At 46.6% G+C, this 21297-nt stretch overlaps 4 protein-coding genes across 4 annotated transcripts; 1 reads left to right on the top strand and 3 right to left on the bottom strand.

Moving 5' to 3' along the window:
• Positions 1 to 582: 582 nt before the first annotated feature.
• Positions 583 to 1191, bottom strand: N7473_001704 (uncharacterized protein; the record flags this gene model as incomplete). The annotated part of the gene is made up of 1 exon (XM_057147644.1): positions 583 to 1191. The coding sequence occupies one exon, from the start codon at positions 1189 to 1191 to the stop codon at positions 583 to 585; it is 609 nt and encodes a 202-aa protein (XP_057011298.1).
• A 2253-nt stretch (positions 1192 to 3444) lies between these two features.
• N7473_001703 (uncharacterized protein) lies at positions 3445 to 7234 on the bottom strand (the record flags this gene model as incomplete). The annotated part of the gene is made up of 47 exons (XM_057147643.1): positions 3445 to 3484; positions 3555 to 3557; positions 3627 to 3629; positions 3696 to 3698; positions 3768 to 3770; positions 3837 to 3839; positions 3911 to 3913; positions 4051 to 4125; positions 4266 to 4268; positions 4338 to 4340; positions 4410 to 4412; positions 4482 to 4484; positions 4554 to 4556; positions 4626 to 4628; positions 4698 to 4700; positions 4765 to 4767; positions 4833 to 4835; positions 4905 to 4907; positions 4978 to 4980; positions 5045 to 5047; positions 5117 to 5119; positions 5186 to 5188; positions 5258 to 5260; positions 5330 to 5332; positions 5396 to 5398; positions 5468 to 5470; positions 5545 to 5547; positions 5617 to 5619; positions 5694 to 5696; positions 5766 to 5768; positions 5839 to 5841; positions 5912 to 5914; positions 5984 to 5986; positions 6056 to 6058; positions 6128 to 6130; positions 6195 to 6197; positions 6267 to 6269; positions 6339 to 6341; positions 6411 to 6413; positions 6483 to 6556; positions 6626 to 6628; positions 6770 to 6772; positions 6842 to 6844; positions 6913 to 6915; positions 6985 to 6987; positions 7057 to 7059; positions 7124 to 7234. 47 exons carry the CDS (start codon positions 7232 to 7234, stop codon positions 3445 to 3447), a joined length of 429 nt encoding a protein of 142 aa, XP_057011297.1.
• Positions 7235 to 9673: 2439 nt separating this feature from the next.
• On the top strand, positions 9674 to 10198 carry N7473_001702 (uncharacterized protein; the record flags this gene model as incomplete). Its single annotated transcript, XM_057147642.1, has 3 exons — positions 9674 to 9701; positions 9755 to 9882; positions 9956 to 10198. 3 exons carry the CDS (start codon positions 9674 to 9676, stop codon positions 10196 to 10198), a joined length of 399 nt encoding a protein of 132 aa, XP_057011296.1.
• Positions 10199 to 12260: 2062 nt separating this feature from the next.
• Positions 12261 to 13271, bottom strand: N7473_001701 (uncharacterized protein; the record flags this gene model as incomplete). Its single annotated transcript, XM_057147641.1, has 3 exons — positions 12261 to 12721; positions 12833 to 12912; positions 12958 to 13271. 3 exons carry the CDS (start codon positions 13269 to 13271, stop codon positions 12261 to 12263), a joined length of 855 nt encoding a protein of 284 aa, XP_057011295.1.
• Between the last annotated feature and the right edge of the window lie 8026 nt (positions 13272 to 21297).

The following is a 21297-nucleotide window of genomic DNA, read 5'->3' as shown; positions in this document are numbered from 1 at the left end:
GGCTAGACGAATAGACCAACGACAGTCATCATGTTCTCGAACTCCATCTCATTCTATCATCGTGGGTTGTTGAGATTATGGACTCTGTGACTTTCCGCATTTTAAGTTCGGATCTTTCCGAAATATGATCTGCGTTGCAAATCAGATGTATAAGTCAGCGTTTCGAGGGAATTTCAATTTTGTCAGGTAGTTCATTGTAAGCAAATAAGACAAATAATTTAGCGCGTCCCCGGCCAAAAATGGTGAAAAATGACGAAAATATTGAGTGTGTGGTATCATATCGGTGAACTCTTGACAAGCTATGGCCGCACAGCTGTCTCGAAATATCCTCCGAGCACCATTAACGCGGAATCGTAGCGCGACTAGCTAATCCAGGTTGGTTGATTATTCGGGAGGCGAATTCTGACATAGGGTCGAAAAGCGAAGATCGCATTCGTTTCAACTCGTCACCATTGCGTTTCGCAAAGTGGGACATATAACAAAAGCATTTAGGCCACCGTGCCTGATATCACTCCGTCATAGGTATGTGGAAATTTGAATCGGGTCACAAAGTTGATGAATTCGCGTCACCTTCAACCTCCTTCAAACCGGAGAATTCTGCCTTGGCTCTTCCTTTGCTGTCCCACATCCGGAGGATACTGACGCCATCTCGGTGGCGAAAGTCATATCCCAAGAAGCCTTGTAACGATCACTCTCCACTTCTTTGAATTTCCCAGCGAGAATATTGAGGCGGTACAAGAGGAGAGCAGAAGAGATGTGCTTTAAAAATCCATGCTGACGAATAGGTCTTTCAATGTCATCTATCGATAGGAATTTCGGCTGAGGGTCTTGAGATTGCTCGAATTCAAATCGCGAATCAACAGAATTCCATCGAAGATCGTCATCGTACCAGCGAGTTGTTTCCCTTACGTTTCGGAGTGCGTGTCTTGCTTTGGGCTCAGGAAGTGGTGTCTTGGATAAGCGCCATTTCTTCTTGATGAGTTCTTGCAGAGAATACGCCGCCTCTCTCTCAACGGCAGTTAGGCGGTTATTGGCTTCATAATGTTCGAAAACCATCTTGTCAATACGGGGGCATGAGGTATCGAAGTCCTTCCAGATGCGAGAAACTCCAGCCATTCTACTGAAGTATTCTTCTTGGTCGGAATCTCCGAGACACTTGAAATTTCCGTAAGAGAGCAGTGGATCTTCCATAGGCTCTGAATCAAGACGGTAAAATTGATGACTTCTCTTCGGGTTCGATCCTAAAACTCTCGCTATGTTAGTTTAACTACTATGAAAACGCACCGATTAATAGCGAAGTTAATTAACCTGATTCAACGCCGTTCGTCTCAATTTTCCTCTTTGCCAGCTGACCACACGTCATTTCTGGGTTTTGAAAAAGGTGGGTACAGTCGAAGCTCTGGCAGCCGGGATAATTCGCAAACGTTGAATCACGAGTAGATTCCTTAGGCATTAGGCTGTTTGGTATAATAGGGAGATTCTCCACATTTGCTCCGTTCCAGAACCCAGTTGAGCTCATCAGAATGGTGTCTGCATCCCAATCATTTTCATCCACCATGCTAGAATCGTGACCTTCGTTGCCTCTAATACTCGAAGTTCGAGGGTTATCTGAACCTAACGGCTGGGGATCAGCCATTATAAGCTGAAGTTTCAGAGAACTGTGTCGTGTTAGTGGCCAATACTTAGTAATACAAATCTGAAAGGGGATTGGGAAACTGACACCTGTTTGACTGAATCAAGTTTTATAGTACCTGGGAATTGATGCATATACACCGGAACATCAGGAAGGGACCCAGCTATTTATATCTTGGTTAATTACATTTGTCTTAGTGCAAAGCAGCTGACAGATTACAGCGATTTGAGAATGTACGCTCCCAGGAGCCCTAACCAGATTGGAATGATCTTGACTTCCTGGGAGCTATAACAGGTAACTTTGAAAGGTCTATATACACGATGAATATGGGACATATGGTGTAAAGGACAACATAGCTTACCCAGCTTACCCAGCTCTCTTGGGCACTAGAATGTCCATTTCTACGCTTGGGAACGACCAAGCCAGCACAATAATGAGGCTAACACAACTCCAGGGTAATCCGGTTTTGAGCAGTAAGGCTAACACATCTTATTTTTTTACTATGTCTGTTCAATTTTACACAGACAACCAGGCTTTTCTGAAGCAAAGAAACTATAAAATTGCCGTTTAAACGGCGATTAGAGGCCCTCTAATGGTTGTTAACAGCCACGACGAACATATGGTGTGGTCTGAGGGTAATTATGGGTGCAGAGGTTTATTCGGCACCTTTCGCTAGTCTCGATGGAAGAAATTGTCCAAGTACGTTTGATTATGCTTTTTGTTATGATCGCCAAGAATTTAGTATTGGCCAGGCTTCACTGTAAGTGCGTGAAATACATGGCATGGACGGGCGGTAACTAGCATGTGTAAACGTCTTTCCATCCGAAGAACTATCAGCGAGAGAAATATGATTTGATTAGCATTACACTCACTTTCACTATTAGATAAGTTCATTGTTTGAAGGGCATCGGTGTACGGAGCCTTGTTCAGATCTATGTTCATTGAGTCAAGGCAGCATTGGTCAGACTTAAGCTCCCAGGAGCCTATGATAAGATCTCGCCCAAACAGACAGAGTATTTGATTCAGCTATCTTGAATATGTAAAATAGTGACGCTCCTAGGAGCAAGTGTTTGGTCATGCGAATAGCAGGTCTTCCTCCCGTGTATTGCTACCTAATCTGGCGAGAATAGTCTGGCATCAAAGCCGCGAAAGGTGTTCATCTTAGTAGTAGGTGATCACAGAAGGGTATCTGAATTTTTAGAGAGAGATCTGAAAGTATCCAATCAAAATCAAAGAAAATGCGAAGTTCGTCTAGAAAATCCAATTTGCCTCTAGAGCTCCCCAGATGTGGCCAAGTATCGGGCACGGGAAAATGCTCTTAGGAGCATTAGATCTACAATAATCGTATTCTCCTTCAGGTATCACCACGCAGGATCACTGGTAAAGGCCAGTACCAGGGTGCTCCCGAGCCCCCTCGCAAAACCATGCGAGGAACGACAACGGCCGACGCGTTGGAGATACGCGGCTTACGAGACTTCAGAAAATTTGTTTCCTGAGCCATGTGAAGATCTACGGCCAGTAGCCCCGGTCAGAGTCTTCCGAATCGGCGCAATAAAACCGAATGATGTCTGTTTCAGACGGGGTTGCTACGGCTGGATGGCCACGCCAGGCTCAGATCCCGGATAGGCCGGGACAGAGTCAAAAGGGCGTTGCACAAGAACTTCAAGCGTACAGACCAAAAAAGTGAAAATTAATGAAAAGGTTTCCAAAAATTGATTCTCATACTTGAGTCAGTCGCAATAATGGGGGAACCCGTTCCATCCGGCCGAGCTTAAACCCAGTGGGGGAACTCCATACAACGGATAGAACTCTCATAATCCATCTCTGCGTCCGTCATCCAATTTGGCATCACTGCATAATCAGTCAATAGTAGTCTGCTAGAGACCCGCATATCGCCAGCCAATGTTATAGGCAAACTTACTTCCTACAACATAATCAGTACCTATGAAATCGACTGACCAGCATTTCAAGCAAGGGCATTAGGTCCACTTACACACTACACAACCAGCGGTTATCAAAGTGCCAAATCAGCCTCTCAAGCGAGAGTATTGCAACCACTTACAGTCTGCACCACAACCAGCAGTTAGCCATTTGCCTAGTCAGTCTGTCAAGCAAGGGCATTGGATCTACTTACACACTACACAACCAGCAGTTAGCAAGGTGCCAAATCAGCCTCTCAAGCGAGAGTATTGCAACCACTTACAGTCTGCACCACAACCAGCAGTTAGCAATTTGCCCAAATCAGCGTGTCAAGCAGGGGCAATTGCATCCACTTACACACTACACAAATATCAATTATCAACTCGCCCAATCAGCTATCAAGCAAGGGTATTGCATTCACTTGCCTTCTGCAACGCGACCAGCAGTTAGCAACTTGCTTTATCAGCCAGACAAGCAAAGTTATTTCATCCACTTACAGCCTCCAACGCGACCAGAAGTTAGCAATTGGACCAATCAGCCTGTCAAGCAAAGGTATTGCATCAACATACAGTCTGCACCACAATCAGCGGTTAGCAGTTTGCGTAATCACCCTATCAAGCAAGGTATTGGATCCACTTGCCTTCTGCAACGTGACCAGCAGTTAGCAATTGGACTAATCAGCCAGTCAAGCAAAGGTATTGCATCCACTCACAGGCTGCAACGTGACCAGCAGTTAACAATCAGACTAAACAGCCGGTCAAGCAAAGGTATTGCATCCACTCACAGGCTGCAACGTGACCAGCAGTTAACAATCAGACTAAACAGCCGGTCAAGCAAAGGTATTGCATCCACTTACTCCCTGCAACGCGACCAGTAGTTAGCAACTTGCCTAATCAGCCTGTCCAGTAAAAGCATTGCATCCACTTACAGCCTGCAACGCGACCAGCAGTTAGCAATTGGACTAATCAGCCTGTTAAGCAAAGGTGCTGCATCCACTTACCCACTGCACCGCAACCAGCAATCAGAAATTTGCTTAATAAGCCAGTCAAGCAAGGGTGTTTCATCCACTCACAGGCTGCAACGCCACCAGCATTCAGCAATTTGACTAATCAGCCTGTTACGCAAAGGTTTTGAATTCACTTACATACTATAACGCGACCAGCAGTTAGCAATTTGTCTAATCAGCTTGTCAAGCAATTGCATCCACTTACACACTACACAAATATCAGTTAGCAACTTGCCCAATCAGCTTATCAAGCAAGGGTATTGCATCACTTACAGCCTGCGTCGTGATTAGCAGTTAGCAGTTTGCCTAATCAGCTGAGGAGGTAAAGGTATTCTATCTACTTACAGGCTGCAACACGAGCAGCAGTTAGCGACTTGCCTAATAAGCCTCTCAAGCACAAAATATTGCATCCACTTACACTCTGCCACATGACCAGAAGTTAGCAGGTTGCCAAATCAGCCTCTCAAGCAATTGCAACCACTTACATCCTGCAACGCGATTGGCAGTCAATAACTTGCCTAATAAGCCTGTCAAACAAGGATATTGTATCCACTTACACACTACACAAATATCAATTAGCAACTCGCCTAATCAGCCTGTCCAGTAAAAGCATTGCATCCACTTACAGGCTTCAACGCGACTAGCAGTTAGCAATTTCCCTAATCACTCTGTCCAGCAAAGGTATTGAATCCACTTACAGGCTATAACGCGACCAGCGGTTAGCAACTTGGCTAATCTGCCTGTCACGCAAAGGTATTTTATCCACTTACAACCTGCAACGCGACCAGCATTTAGCAATTTTCTAATCACCCTGTCAAGCAATTGCATCCACTTACATCCTGCAACGCGATCATCAGTCAATAACTTGCCTAATCAGTCTGCCAGGCAAGGGTGTTATATCCACTTACACTCTGCGCCACGACCAGAAGTTAGAAATTCAATTCGCCTAATCAGCTTGTCAAGCAAAGGTATTTCTTCCACTTACCCACTGCAACACGACCAGCAGTTAGCAATTTGCCTAATCAGCTTGTCAAGGAAAGGTATTGCATCCACTTACCCACTGCACCGCGACCAGCAGTTAACAATTCAATTTGCCTAATCAGCCTGTCAAACAAAGGTCTCTCATCAACTTACCCACTGCAACGTGATCAGCAGTTAGCACTTTGCCTGATCAGGCTATCAAGCAAGGATATTTCATCCACTTACACGCTATACAAATATCAGCTAGCTAGCAACTTGCCTAATCAGCATATCAAACAAGGGTAGATCATCCACTTACAGCCTGCAACCCAACAAGCAGTTAGCAACTTGGCTGATCAGCCTGTCAAAGTAAGGATATTTATTCCACTTACTCCCTGCAAGGCGACCAACAGTTAACAACTTGCCTAATCAGCCTGTCACGCAAAGGTGCTGAATTCACTTACAGCCTGCAACGCGACAAGCAGTTAGTAATTTGCCTAATCAGCCAGTCAAGGAAAGGTATTGTATCCACTTACGGGCTGCAACCCAACCAGCGGTTAGCAACTTGGCTAATCTGCCTGGCACGCAAAGGTATTTTATCCACTTACAACCTGCAACGTGACCAGCATTTAGCAATTTGTCTAATCACCCTGTCAAGCAATTGCATCCACTTACATCCTGCAACGCGATCATCAGTCAATAACTTGCCGAATCAGCCTGCCGAGCAAGGGTGTTGTATCCACTTACAACCTGCGCCGCCACCAGCAGTTAGCAATTTGCTTAATCAACCTGTCAAGCAAAAATATTTCATCCACTTACAGGCTGCAACACGACCAGCAGTTAGCAATTTGCTTAATCAACCTGTCAAGCAAAAATATTTCATCCACTTACAGGCTGCAACACGACCAGCAGTTAGCAATTTGCTTAATCAACCTGTCAAGCAAAAATATTTCATCCACTTACAGGCTGCAAGCCAACCAGCATTCAGCATTTTGCGTAATCAGCCTGCCAAGCAAAGTATTGCATCCACTCACTTCCTGAAACGAAACCAGCAATTAGCAACTCGCCTAATCAGCCTGTCAAGCAAGGGTATTACATCCACTCACAGGCTGCAACGCGACCAGCGGTTAGCAGTTTGCGTAATCACCCTATCAAGCAAAGGTATTGGATCCACTTGCCTTCTGCACCACGACCAGCAGTTAGTAATTTGCCCAATAAGCCAGTCAAGCAAGGGTATTGCATCCACTTACAGGCTGCAACGTGACCAGCAGTTAACAATCAGACTAAACAGCCGGTCAAGCAAAGGTATTGCATCCACTTACTCCCTGCAACGCGACCAGTAGTTAGCAACTTGCCCAAGCAGCATATCAGCATTGGTATTTCATCCACTTACAGGCTGCAACGCGACCAGCAGTTAGCAATTGGACTAATCAGCCTGTCAAGCAAAGGTATTGCATCCACTTACTCCCTGCAACGCGACCAGCAGTTAGCAATTTGCCCAATAAGCCAGTCAAGCAAGGGTATTGCATCCACTTACAGGCTGCAACGCGATGAGTAGTTAGTAAGCTCACAGTATACAAGTGGAAACTCTTTTGTGCGCTCACGATTTTTATTTCCACAGGCAAGCTAAATTCGAAACGTCCCTGCCCTTGAGGACTTGAAGCTGCAAAGGCCAGAGAAGGCACTAGCATGCCAAAGAGCATCATGGATCTCATATTGATAAAAGTATGAATTGGCGATGTAGGTAGACTCGAAAGTTATTTGAAGTAATTGAATATTTTGTGGGATGCCTATTAAAATATTCTGCTTAATAGTACCCTGTACCGAATAATAAGTGCCACATCGTAATGGATCTGAAATAGGTCATTCGAAAACTATGATCAGCTGAATGAATTTCCAAGTTTTATTGAAACCTATTCGAACATTGTGGCTTCCGGTGGCGATTCCAATTTTCGCCTTAGATAAGCTAGATGGCGTCAATAATGCTGTAGAAATTGAGGCTGTGGCCACCACTTAAAGTTCGCTTGCTAGAATAATGGGGAAGGAGCAGGTCGGGGGATGGGCTAGGCCAGATAGGCGGAGAGTCTAATCATAATAATTCGTGACAGGCAACCCAAAACCCGGCCCGTTTATGGGTTGAGTAGAACTTGTTACGACGGCTACCCGCGATTCGTATAATACGTAATGGCAGTCATAAGACGCAATCACACATCGCATCAATGATAATAGGAGTGGAACGGAAGGGAGAATTTACGTTTCGGCACCATGCAGAAGCAACATTATCTAACCTACTTGAGCTCCAGTGGCGGCAGAAGTAAGGTTTAAAGTTTAGACCTTTAGACCCAAAAATACGCTTATCACAAATAGAGATTCTACTCTCTGTCGCCGTTCTGAACATTTGCAAAGTGCTTGGGACCAACTGATCGCCCATAATTCTCCTTGGCATAACTCAACCACGGCTATTTACATTCGTTTCCGCAAGCGGAATATCAAAACTCGAAGACATCCCATTGGTAATTTCAATTAGCCTACCAAGCTTAATTAGCATGCCCATTGCGGCATCGAGAACAGGAAAACTGAGTCTTAACCTTAAGCCAACAACACGTCTCCGAGAAAATTGTGGGTAGAATTTCATAAGTCAAGCGGGGAAAGAAGCGAGCGATAAAAGACCAATCAATTAGGGCAAATAGCGCCTTAGAACGGATGTTTGTCTAACAAGTCTATACCGTTTGATCATAATGTTGTGGTCAGGGCATCTAGGCCTTGTAATGGAACCGCGGTGCAGTTCTAATATTTTTGGAACCGAACCGCGGAGCGGTCGAACCGGAGGTTCCACAAACAGGACAAACCCTATTCTGTGATATGCGTATTTTGTGCATATTTGACTGTCTTTTTGGGTATTTCGCTTACAGAATAGTTCAAAGGTCAGATAAAAGCCTAGATGGAAGGTATATTGTATGTAAAAGTCTGGCGTTTCTTACACAAAATCCTCATCTCGCCTTGAACGCTTTGGAAGTCGTCCTGATGAACGCCTCTGAGTATTTCTCTCTCCCTGTATATGGGTACAGGTAAAGGAGCATCCACTCCATCTAGTTCAATCACATGCTCTTGGCCTTCTGTACTGTTTTCTTCCCCTGGTGTTTTACCAAGCACATGCTCACTGACCGGTTGGACGGTTTGAGATATGGCTGCTGAAGGCTCATCCTCGCTGTCACCGATGAGGTTAAATTCAATCTCTGCCTTCCGAGCATCATTTTCCTCCCTTTCTGCTTGCGTCTATTGGGTGGCGAGGTAATCATCCATCAGGGAAAGCTGTGCAGATTCCAACTCGGTTATGTATTGCCTAAAACAGTGTTTAATAAGAATGAAGATTTAAGCTGAGTCATCAATTTAGCAATCGCGGTTCCATGAGGTTCGAACCGTGACAGAACCGTGTAGAACTGCGGTTCGGTGCAGTTCCTTATATCTTAGAACCGCAGAACCGCACCATTTCGAGGGCTACAGGCATCACGGTCTAGAAAATGCCAAGAATAACATTGACAAAACAACCACATGTATGGACGGCTTCTAAACTAGCCTAGCTTTCGGCCTTTGAATCCATGGTGTGAAACGGTTATGACGTATTATCCCCCCAACCAAAAACAGCAGATAATAGATAACAATGATGTAATTGATAAAAATGAGTTCCATTTACGACCAATATATCCATCAGCCTACATCTCATCCAGCTCAGAATTCCCACGGTCATCCAGAAAATTGAGACCTTAGCATGGGGTCACTTCTTACTCTGCGCCGGTTCGGGTTACTCAATGACCTACAATGACCCAAGATGGTTCTTATTTCAAGGTTCAGTATCACGAAGTTTAGATCTATGGTTATTCCTTCAGTCCCGTGCTATCACTAGACCCTTCATGAGATGTGATCCTAGGCCTAGGCCTTCAGTGGCAAAAATTATGCTTTGAGGTAGAATATCTGTCCGAAAACGGAAATCTGGAAAAAGAGAAACGTCTCTTAAGGACGTTAATCTATAAAACCCATCTGAAGTCGTATCCGCACACTTGCAGTTTAGAGAACTTAAGCACACAAGATTTCAAATCTGATACGTACAGTATCTCAATCTATTTGTGTGCATTTACAATCTATTCAAATCGACGATGAGTGACGCGAAGTCTTTTCAAGTCGGTAAGAACGCTTCTAACTTCATTGGTTTTCAATACCATGGCTAAGCAGCTCAGCGGAAATATTCGCAATCTCGAAGGTTGGGGAGGGGGACTATATATTTGAAGATGTTCCGCAGGCAAGGGCAGATGCCCCAGCATTTCTGGGGAAGGAAAATATTGATTACGACAACGATGTTATAAAGGTAGGCCTTCGTCCTCCCCTAACTTCCATCTTCCCGGAAGACCGCGGAAACAAATAATGAAATTTTCCAACAGGTCAAAGGCTGGATTGATACAGAGACATTTGACTACTATTTCACCGTTTGGGTTGTTGGTAAAAATGCTGGAACCTGGCAGGGCAAACTTGACATAGCATTGAAATTTGGTTTCTCTGCTGGACAGTTGAAAGGATCCGTCACATTTTACGTAAAGGATGGACATCAATTGAGAGTTGCCGTTGATCTGAAAATCAAGTTTGACGGAAGCATCAAGAATGATTGGCTGATCATCAAGTGGTGAACTTTTCACAGTTGAGGCTTTTTGTGGATTAAAAAGTGTTTTTCTTGAAATTGGCTTGTGAATTCACGACTGGTATTGTTGGCTGCGGACGGGGACAACTGAATGTATTTGTCGCTGAGAGGTTTTGATTTTCCATGTTTCCAAAATAGCTCATCAATCATACTTTATCTCATCCATCATACTTTTGTATTTCTCGGCTTGCGTGGTGTTGCAAACTTTCCTTCAGATCGACTGACAGTTCAGGCAGAATTCTGAGGATATCTGAAGCGTACCTGCCATTTTCGAGCGTTGACTCATTGATTTAACGAAGAACCTTTTCCTGTCATTGTTTTAAGGCATTTTGCTGGTCATGGTCCATAACTACTGATGACCAACCTCACGAGAGAATGTGACCCTAATGACTTCCTAGAAATGCCTATCCTTTTCTAGGCAAGGAGCAAATGAGCTTTTTAGGGGTGGGGGTTCTGTAGTGGCTAGCACATGACTTTGGGTACTTCGAATCATGGCCTCGCTGTTCTATGGTGTCAAGATGAGAAACGCGAGCAATATAGTTTAAAATGTGGGCCGGAAAAAATGATAGGTGATCGTTGAGCCGCTGAACCATTTTCAATACGTCATAGAGTTCTTTGGGGTCCTTTGATCCACCGAAATTCCTTAACACCAAGTCCGGGATCACCGCGGCCCGAAGAACCTTGTTCAAAATGTAAACTTCGCGCCCCTCCAAGACGATGATTCGTTAAAAGATGTCGAAAGCCAGGCATACTGTATATGGTTCAATTTGCCTGGATCCCTGCCAGATTGTCATCAGTCAGATTCAAGCTCCAATAGCGAGAAATAAATGATATTGAGGACAACGTATCTAATAAGTGACTGATCATATTAGTGGAAACAAATGGGCCAAAAATCCAATTACACAATTTTATTTTATGGTGATTAAGGATAAGTCAAAGCCCTACCTTATCTAAAAACAATGTTTGGTGACAGTTTGAACATATTAGCTTTGAGAAAGACAATTAGGTTGAGGGCACTATTTTACTAAACAGGCAGTTGAGTGGTGGTAGGGAGAGTGGAGCGTAGATTCGACGCCGAGGTTTGAAGTAAACAGTTGTTTGTATTTACTCGTTTTGCACACCATCACAATGCTCTAAGATCTCAATATCCGTTTTACCAGACCCACCTTGGCCGGATGGGGCAAGCAGGACACTTCCTGCCGAGGTGGATAAGGTAAGCCGGATATGACCAGAAAAATCAGATTCAATGACTGAAAAATAATTGACGAGATTAACTCCCGCATCGAATCACCACTTTCCTCTCTCTTCCGTGCAATTTGGTTAACAAACAGATTTGATTACCACCCCCAAGCGTTTTCTGTGCGCAAATCTTACTTTTCCGCTTCCCAGCCATATTGAAATGTTTACTCTTGGCTGAAGCGCATTTTCCAAGTAGAGGCTAGAGCTGCCCACTCATTTTTAGCCATCGCTGCGCACGTAGAACTCGCCTTTTCACGATTGGATCTTTCATCTGACACTCAGCCCCATGCTTAACCAAGTATCTTTTAACCGAACCGTTGGATGCATCTAGCTGAAAAGCTATTTCTAGCGCGGTCACTGTACAGTGGTTGGTTGGTTGGTTGATATCATTTACCCTGACCCCTCGCAATGAAAGGTTGAAACCCTGGATTGACGTACAAGTGTGATGATCATTCTCAAACTATGTGAGTAGGTGCAGCTATTTGTAGCTGCCTTCTGCTTGGAGTAGTGGTGGCAGCCTACTAGGCTGCCACTACAGTATAACTATACATCACGTGACCTGGGATCCTACTTGAAAAGCGATATGCAGGCCACCTCGACTATACTGGTGACGCGCGCTGCGCACGCTGTGGCCCTGAAACGATGAAAAAGGGCAGGGACAAAGTAGGTGGAGGAAAAAATGTACGTTGTTTTGCTTAATTGACAGTTGATCATGCAGATGAGCAGTGACAAATGAGAAGGCAGCCAGTATTACTGATAGCCGAAACGCCTCAACCTAGAAAAAAGGAACCCAATAATCTGATAATCAACCATCACTCTTTGATTGTGTATGATGTTTTACGTTTTCTTCGAGAACGCCTCTCTGGGGGTGGTGTTGCAGCAGGTGGCGAGTGTTCGTTTTCGTCAGTGGTTTCTGGCCATGTAATTTGTGTGGATTCTTCATCCTCCTCATCTAGCGCAACCACTTCAGGTGAACGTAGTTGCGGATGGGTAGGGAGCGATTCAGTCCGCGAACTTGGCGCCGATTTGCTCGGGGTTTGAGGGCCAGCCCTTTGAGACCAACGGTCTACACGTTTCCGTTTACCAGTCGAAGAAGGGGTGGCGGGTAAAGGATGACTCGGTCTTGGGAGGAAATGTATATCGTCAGTGACGACCGCTAATTGGCGACGTTCTTTTGTGAGGCCGAAAATGCGACCTGTCAAGAAAACATAGGAATTGGGGTTCAGTGGTGGAAAGTTCGCCCATCGCTGAACATTTTTGAAGTACGCGGTGACTGGAAAGGTGTGGTAGGTTCGAGCAGAACTGTTGTACACAGTAGTTTGGAGACGTTAATGCAGAAGAGTTGGCCCGTCGTTTAGTTGACCACCGCGTTCAAGTACAATACCAAGGAATGTCACCGTAGGTTGAGCGGCTTCGGGACAGTGCATGAAATATATATCAGTGTTGTCTTCATCACCCGGATGACTAGATCATGTTAGCTTAGTTGTGTGGCAGTTAAGGCAAACTCACCGGTCTAAAGTGTGAGCGTGGATGATAACATGAAAATCATCGTCATCGGATGAGGTGGTTAGGAAAGATCCCGAGGAGTAGATGAAGGTGTTTGACTTATAAAGGTCGGACTGGTTACCCTCGTTAAAAAATCTAAGCAATGTAGGAATTTCGTCTTGTTCCACGTCGTCTGATTGAATGTCCTTTAAAGGTATGTTGAGTGATATACGGAGCTGCATCGAAAACCCTTTACCGGGACGCGTAGGGTCCGGCTCGACCTGCTCGACGAAGTCCCGAATATGAATAATAGCTGGACAAGTCGAATTTGAAGCCATATCGAAATCTAGCGTACATGAAATCTAGATAGAAAATGTGACTCAAACATCTAGAGAGGGTATAGAGGGCATGAAATGAGTAGAGGGTAAGAGGGGTTCTTGTGGGAATGCCCACGGTGTACCGTGGAGGAAGATCCCTGTTGTCGGTACGAATCTGCATATGATACGTCCCGTGTACATGTCACTACAAGTTCGAGGAAGAAAGCTAGTGGATGATTTTAGGTTTTGCTAATCGCCATCTACGTAGATAAGACGTGGTGATAAATGATTCGTGGAGGTGCTAGTTAACGAAGTCTGGGTTACGCGTTCTACCATTAGCAGTTTAGGGTATCCTCTATCCGCGCACATCGTAGACATGCACATGGACAAATACATGTTAGAAGTGATCGTCCCGGTCACATAGAGTGCCCGGCTTTTACGGTTACAACCGTCGGAAATGTTAGTGTGTAGCAGAACCTGAATTCCCGTGGTTGAGTGCTTCGTTGAGGGTTAAAAGGCTTCTTATATATATATTCTGGGCTAGGCGAGAAAGGAACAGAGATGTGCAGCCTGGATGGATATAGAGGGAATGACCTTTTGACGAGAATCACGATGTTGATAAGTGGCTAAATAATCTAGGAAATGAAGTAGCTAACGCTCCCATTCATCTAGTGTCATTCTTTGCAACTCGTGAAGTCTCTGCATTTCGGCGATTATCCGTGGATCGGGTTCAAATTGGAGGTCGTTTATTTCGATTTGCTGCAGAAGATGAAGCCCTTCGCGCGTTCGCAATCACGATAATTGTACGTAGTTCGAGCAGAACTTCTGGTGACGGTCTCGACCACGCATCGTCGGGTCATCCTTGAGGTCAAGGATCGCAGAGTCAAGAGTAGACCCCTGCACTTTATAATCGGTAATGCAGAACGCAGGGCACATAGGGACTTGGGCATTTTTGTTCTACATCGAGCACATGTACCGATACGCAAGCTTGGTCAAACCCCAATTTCCAATTTCCATGGATTTCAATATTTCAGAATAGATTACTCCGTACTCCTGGGAGCTTTCCGGATGATTCAAAAACTGTGGCAGGCGGCGTCTCCGCCTGGATGATCCTGGGAACGTCCGACTTTGCGCCATTTTGTTGACATGTGTAAATCTCCTTCACAAAATCGCGACTATCTAGATTCCTAGGAACTTCAAGCGTAAGTAGAACTTGTGATCATGTCCTAGAGTCAAGTGGTGTGAATTTCACAATTTCACTGAGGGTTCTATATTTAAGCCTCCTCTGCAAAGTAATCGCCCTCCGTCGGATTATATCACCAGGAAGGTGAACCACTTCTGTCACTGTTCAATATCCACTTTATCACGCGAATAGTCTGAAATGGTCTTGTGCGATTCTATGGCTGTCCCTGAGTCAGGGACGTTCGCCAATCCCATATTGATCGAAGATGAGTCCGCTCTGCCAGACTCGACTTCTAAATCCAACATGACCCAGGTTGAGGAGGATTGGCTTCGCGATGAGCCAGACCATCTCGATTCTGATGCCGACACTGAGATAATGACTACACCAGAATTTTATGGATCTTTGACTGGTGGAAATGTTGCCTACCCAGGGAAGCATGAAGCAGCCATCGATTCGTCCTCTTTACATGTGTCCAACAGATCGATAGACTCTGAGGATCCAAAAGGTCTTCAGTCAGTCGAACAGCTTCAGTCAGGCCACCAAACATTGAAAGTCACTCAGAATCTATGTGACGACCCCTTAGGTGCTGCAGGGAGTGAGGGCTTTGCGATCAAAGGTTCGCTTAGTTGATAACAATCACGTTCTTGCATCTCGCCAACGGTCTCATGGGATTTTTAATACTCGAATCTGTCGGGCCACAGCGCGAACAGGGGGCCAATTGGCGGCATGGCTCCACAGGGCGAATTCATATTGAACTTTATAAGGACTGGCCAATTTTAGCCTCGGATTATGAGGAACGACAAGAGTTCTTTGAGAGTGTTGTTCTGAACTTCCATTCGGACACGGTAGACCCAAAAGTCTTCCTCACCTGCTCCGCACTGTCTTCAGCCGAGCACAGTCCACATTCTCCCGCGCGAAGTAACAGTGAACGTGCACCTTCGGTGACTAGCGAAACTATTACCCTGGAAGTAACGGAAAAGGCTGGTTTCTCTGAGGAAAAACTGCCACTTATCTCCTCTGCGGGATTTCTGAAACGCAAACTTTTATACGACGATCAAACTGAACCGAGGCGGTCGGCGAGATTGGCCCAAAAAGATAAAATTCAGCAATGATAGTTATGTATTGTGGAGGACATCAAGCATCTGTTTGGTATGTTTCTCGAGAAGACGCTGCTCGATCTTACCAACAAAGAACCTCCAAACACTCCTGTCTCCCAGGACCAGTTCCCACCCGGCCCCAACATGGTTCGACTGAAGCAGTTGCTGGTCAAGCTCACCCGCCATGAATGTGCTTCAGCTGAACTGTCTGTGGCAGCCAAGCCTGCTCAGTCTTGTCCAGCAAGATAAACAGGAGGTCACTCAGGTGGCAGATGAACTTGATCTCGACAGTCCGATCTGTACTACCCCGGACGATTTCAAATCGTTTAAAGTGGGCCTCGACACCCCAATTCAAGGCGGTCGTGGAAACGTATAAGCCGCCAACTCCCTTTTCCATTCCTTTCAGAAACTGGCTGATATGGGTGTAGTTGGGACAAAGAAGCATGCAAATACAAGATAGCAGAGCCAGTGGAGACCAGCAGTGGTCTGGACGACTACGCGGAAAATGCATTCATTGTGGGTGAACGTGTCGGTACGTATGTCTTTGTGCAAGCGACCGAACCAATACTAATCACATGATTAGATCGGAATTTTGAGGTGACGCCTTACAAAGACATCAAATCGGAAGGCCTACGCGACATCCTGCATGAGGTGCTTCATGACATCAAAGCTATTAGCCTCATGGAGGACAAGCCATCGGTAATTGAGACTGAGTAGATCTCGAAGAGAACGCTGACGTGGATTTAGATCGAGCAAAACGTCCTCTTCCATTTCCTCCCAGAGCTTAATAGAAGTGCAGAAAACATAGACAATAGTTCGGACCAGGACTCGGCACATGGGGAACATCTGCGCCTGCTTATCGACCACCTCAAGCACGCATATGCTTCTATCTCGAAGCGTCTCGAACCAATGTTGCAGCACGGTCATGTTACATATGACCTTCTTTGGGCGCTTTTCAAGCCTGGTTGCCATGTTTATACCACATGCCTTGGCACAAAAGAGCCGCGATGTGTCAGATTTGACGCGGGGGAAGAGATCACACAAAACGACGAGACGAGGCGGAATCTCGAATGCCGATTCATTGATTATGACGGAGTCAAGGCCGGCGAGGCCGGAAATTTCATGCTCGTGGCAAAGTTCCAAGGGGTCAAAGCCGATCGAGAGCCTGGAGGCCTCCCCTCTCCAACATCACCCAAATCACGAGCAAGTCCGGAAGGACTTAGTCAAGCGAGGGCAAAAGTTTCGGGATTTGGCTGGTTCGCACACTCGGCACTGTAAAGGCAAAGGATTCTTCATGAACAAGGGAAAGGTTGTCGAAGTCAACGTGAACAGTCGAGTGGCAGTGGACGCCGCATTTTTCCATGAAAAGCAGCCGAACTACTCCCGACCGTCACTCCGCGACCTAGGGGTCAAAGACAAGAATGGAATTGCAGTTTTTGACATAGGTGCGATACTCATGGAGGACGCGAGCGAGAGAAGGAGAAGATGCAAGGAGACGGTGTGGACGCACAGAAACTGAGCGAGACCGATTTCTTGGTCGCCTGCCCAACAGTATGCTGTTTTAGTTTCAAGGAGAAAATGTTCTGTATGTGAGACGACCCACAATTGCTCGGAGTCTGGCTAATTTGATTCTAGTGGAGTGCGCAGTCAGTGCTCTGAGGGACGTGAATTGGTCACCCGAATCGTTCGACTGCCTGCAAATCCCTTCAGAGAACAAGACACTCCTCTTGTCAATGGTGAAGTCCCGCCTAGGTCTGATAACGACGGTACCATTCGACGACGTAATTGATGAAAAGGGCCAAGGACCCAACATCCTTTTGAGGTATGTCAGCAAGTGTCTATACCATCCCGTGACTTGGAGCCTAACTTGTGTTAGTGGCCCACCGGGTGTCGGAAAGACATTCACGGTTGAGGCAACCTCGGAGTATTTCAAACGCCCCCTCTAGTCACGCTGACTGTGCGGTCCTACTTACTTCCCCAGATATCCGCAGGCGAACTTCTTGTTGAGTTGTTGACCATGGAGATTCTCATGCACTTGACTCACAGCTTGAGGTCATCTTTAAGATCGCAAAGCACTTTAAGGCTATACTTCTTTTGGATGAAGCCGATGCGTTCATGGCAAGTCGCACAGCGCTCCATGATAACCACAATCGACTGGTAACCATATTCTTGCGAAAGCTGGAATAATATCAGGGAACACTGTTCTTGACTTCGAACCGGGGTATCCAATTTGATGATGCAATCTTGAACCGGATCCATTTAACCATGGAGTATGAAAATTTGGACGAAAGAATTTCGCAGAGATCTCTGGTCGACTTTTCTGTCCAAAGCATGTACAATGCAAGGACCTGCGCTAGTTGAGGAGCACGACCTTCGACGATTGGAGTTTCTAGCTCTGAATGGACAAGAGGTAGGTGACTGAGCGCTGCCCTGGACGGCTCCCTTGCGGACAAATCGTGAACTAGATCAAAAACATCGCAGCAATTGCACGCTCTCGCTGAGGCTGACCTCAACCAGGCGAACTATACAAATACTTGGAGTTAGCTGCGGAATCGAATAAGAAATTTTCGAAGGAGTTTGGTCGGCAAGGCATGGTTGACGGAATGTATCTCTAGCAGCGTACCCAGGAAAGTCATGTTGATAATTCAATTGCTCAATTCTGCGGAGCCCAGATCCAGACAAAGAAGTATCGAGGATTTGTGGCGTAATGTCTTGCATTGTCTTCAAATGAACAGCCAGAATCTTAAGGTACTGCCATATCGCAAAATTCCATCCTTTTCAAGCCCTGCTTATATTTCCTTGCACCGACGCAATGATTGCGCCATGTATTACCAGACGTGGGTTCAAGGGCCCGAGGGCGTTTCAACCATTTCATATCCTCCAAGTCAACGACAAACAAACGGCCGCCCAGGTCATCCCATAACATGTTACGCCACTCACTGTCGCCGTGGATGACTCCGCGCGACCGGAGCACAGCCAGTGCTTTCTCGCGCTCTTGGTGAAAGAAGCTGGAATTCCGATCATTGATGACATGCTGAAGCCGCGTCCCAGACCAGCTCAAGACCATCATCTGGGCCATCAATTCGCCGTGGTACCAATATGCAATGCGAGGCTTAAATTCCCCAAGGCAGACAGGGATGTGTTGTCCTTGCAAGCTCCCGAGACGGTGATAATTGTCCACTTCCGCTTGGAGGCGATGCTGCTTCTCCACAGTCGTAGCTTTTATGACCACAGTGTATCCGCGTGAAAGAAGGGTGGCTTTCATGAGGTAGCCTGTCCGACCACAGATGTGCAATTGTTCGAAGCCCAGGTCTCGATTTCGGACAAGTTGACGGTGAAGCTGGCGTGTGAACTCTTGCGGTCTCATAGAGTGTCTCTGACCACCGTGAAGTTTCCAGTTGGGGCATTTTTTATCTAGGGGTTCACGGTTGACCATGCCACGGATGCAGGCAATGGTGCAGTATGGTCGTGTAGAATGCCCGTCTTTCCGAGAAGTCTGTTTTTTATCCCGGCCCGCTCGTGTCCTTTCGCTTCCCTTAGTTGATTGACGGCTGTTACCTCGGCTGCGGCCTAGTCGGCTACGCGACGCTGCGGCAGCAGATGGCGATTGCGATTCTTGATCGCTGCCGCTGCCTTCGGGCGACGAGTACCTTGGTGAAGATGCGTCTGGCTGACAGCGGGCGCGAGAGCGTGTGTTGTGTACTTTCCGATCTCGTTTCCAATGCGATGGCCGATAATTAGAGGACCTCGGATCTTTACGGAGAGTTTCGGGTATTTCCTTCAACACGTCGAGATATTCGACTTCCCAGGTCGTTAGCTTGTCGTGTGCCACATCGTGCCACTCTTGAGGAGGAGCTTCTGCGGCTAGCGCTTGAAGGGTGAACGCAAGCACCTGCCCGATAGCAGTCCGGTGGAGGCGTAATTCATCGTCCGGCTGCACGTCTTGATTCGGGATACACAAGAAATATTGAACAATCGTGGGGTCGTCTTCCGGGATATGCAGGAAAACAAAGGCCTCCCCGGTGCAAATATAGCCGTATCGAACTCCGCTGTCGATCATGTATGAGAATATTTGTGTGACCACGGCGGCGACAAGACGGGTGGCATAAAATTCAAATGTGTCACCTTCTTGGTCGATGACATCGCGAGCCAGATCCATTTGGTGTAGACCCGCCACTAATTCGGGTTTTGTCACCTTGTGCGGCGCTTTGAACTCCACCGCATACACCGGTATTTGTCGTTCATCAGCGACGAGGTGCACGCAGAACTGGTCGGCACGCCGATTGCGTCTTCGTGCAGTGCCATCCCTCTTCTGTCTCTGCGTCGCTCCTCTCCCCTCTCCTCTGCCTCTTCCATGCGTATTATTCGCCGGTCGTTGGGGTGTCCGCGCGTCCTGAAGGTTCATTTGCTCCAGGCTGTTCTCCAGCGAGGTTTCCGATGGGTTTGCGCGATCGTAAAAGGTGACTCGGCCTTGGATTCTGAACTCATGTCGAAGGGTTTCGTCCTCTCGCAAAGCCTTGATGACCTTTTCGACAAAGTTATCCACCGTGTCTCGCTCAAAATTCCGAAGTGATGCTTCCGAATAGATCGGCCCGTTCTGGATATTCGTAACGACATAATCGATTTGGGTATCAGAAGGGAATAGTGGGCGGGAGATAAAGGCGGTGCGGTCGAATTTCCCCCAGACTTGTTCCTGTAGTTGGGGGAAGTCAAGCCAAGGGATGATGTGCTTCGGGTAGAGTCGGTTTACAGGGTCGGTCGCGTCGCCCTGGGTCGTGAGGGTCGCATCCGTCTCAACTCGGATTGCTTGGGACAGAGAGTTGTGGCAGCGATCAAGGAGGCGCAATAGTGTGTTGGGTTGCAGTTGCTCTTCTGCCTCTTCTCGCGCCTGTCTCTCTTCCTCTTCTCGGCGCTCTGCCTCTTCTCGCGCCTGTCTCTCTTCCTCTTCTCGGCGCTCTGCTTCTTCTCGCGCTTGTCTCTCTTCTTCTCGTGCTTGTCTCTCTTCTTCTCGCGCCAGCCTCTCTTCTGCAAGTTGACGTCGTAACTCGGCGATTGTTTCTTCCATCCCTTGTCGAAAGAAGTTTCATCAGATAATCGCATCAGATAATCGAATGACCCGAACTCGAAGTCGACGGAGCAAAGCGGCCGCCGTCAGATATGTGGAACGATTTGTTGCAGGAGAATGCGCACCTTGGGGTTTACCAGCTTACTCATCCTCCTGGGTCGAGTTGTTGTCGAACACAGATGGGGCATAATACCACTAGACCAAAAATGTGCCATAGTTAGGTGACATTCTTAGTCATACCGGCTGCTTCTTGTTGTGACAGTTGTTTGCTGCCTCAGGCACTAACGCGCTTTGACCTTTCGTGCTGATTTTCAGTCCCTAGTTGCAGACTGTCCTCCGTACGTCGATTCAATTGTGGTGCCTAGACTGGCCTCGTCAGTGAAGTGGAGTTCTTCTTTGGGCAATTCATTAAGTACAGCCACCGTGCAGAGGATCATTATCTCAATTGCTACAGTCGCAAGGCCCTGCTTTCCGTTAAACCAGTCAAAACCGCGCCGCGCATAAGATATGTTGCGTGATGCCGCTGTGAGTACAGTGTGTGTGTGTGTGTGTGTGTGATATCATTTACACTGACCCCTCGCCAAAGCGATATGCAGTATACGACAACTATATATCCGAGTATGTACACATAGAGTGATCCACTTTTTGACATGAACTTAGAGCCTCGTCACGGCCTATCGTGGCCCATTACCGCTCCCGTTG

This window comes from Penicillium subrubescens (genome assembly GCF_028828155.1).
Source record: "Penicillium subrubescens strain IBT 31985 chromosome Unknown utg000002l_segment0_segment0, whole genome shotgun sequence".
NCBI classification, from domain to species: Eukaryota; Fungi; Ascomycota; class Eurotiomycetes; order Eurotiales; family Aspergillaceae; genus Penicillium; species Penicillium subrubescens.
The sequence above is the reverse complement of the archived record's forward strand: the minus strand, read 5'-3'. Positions and strand labels throughout refer to the sequence as shown.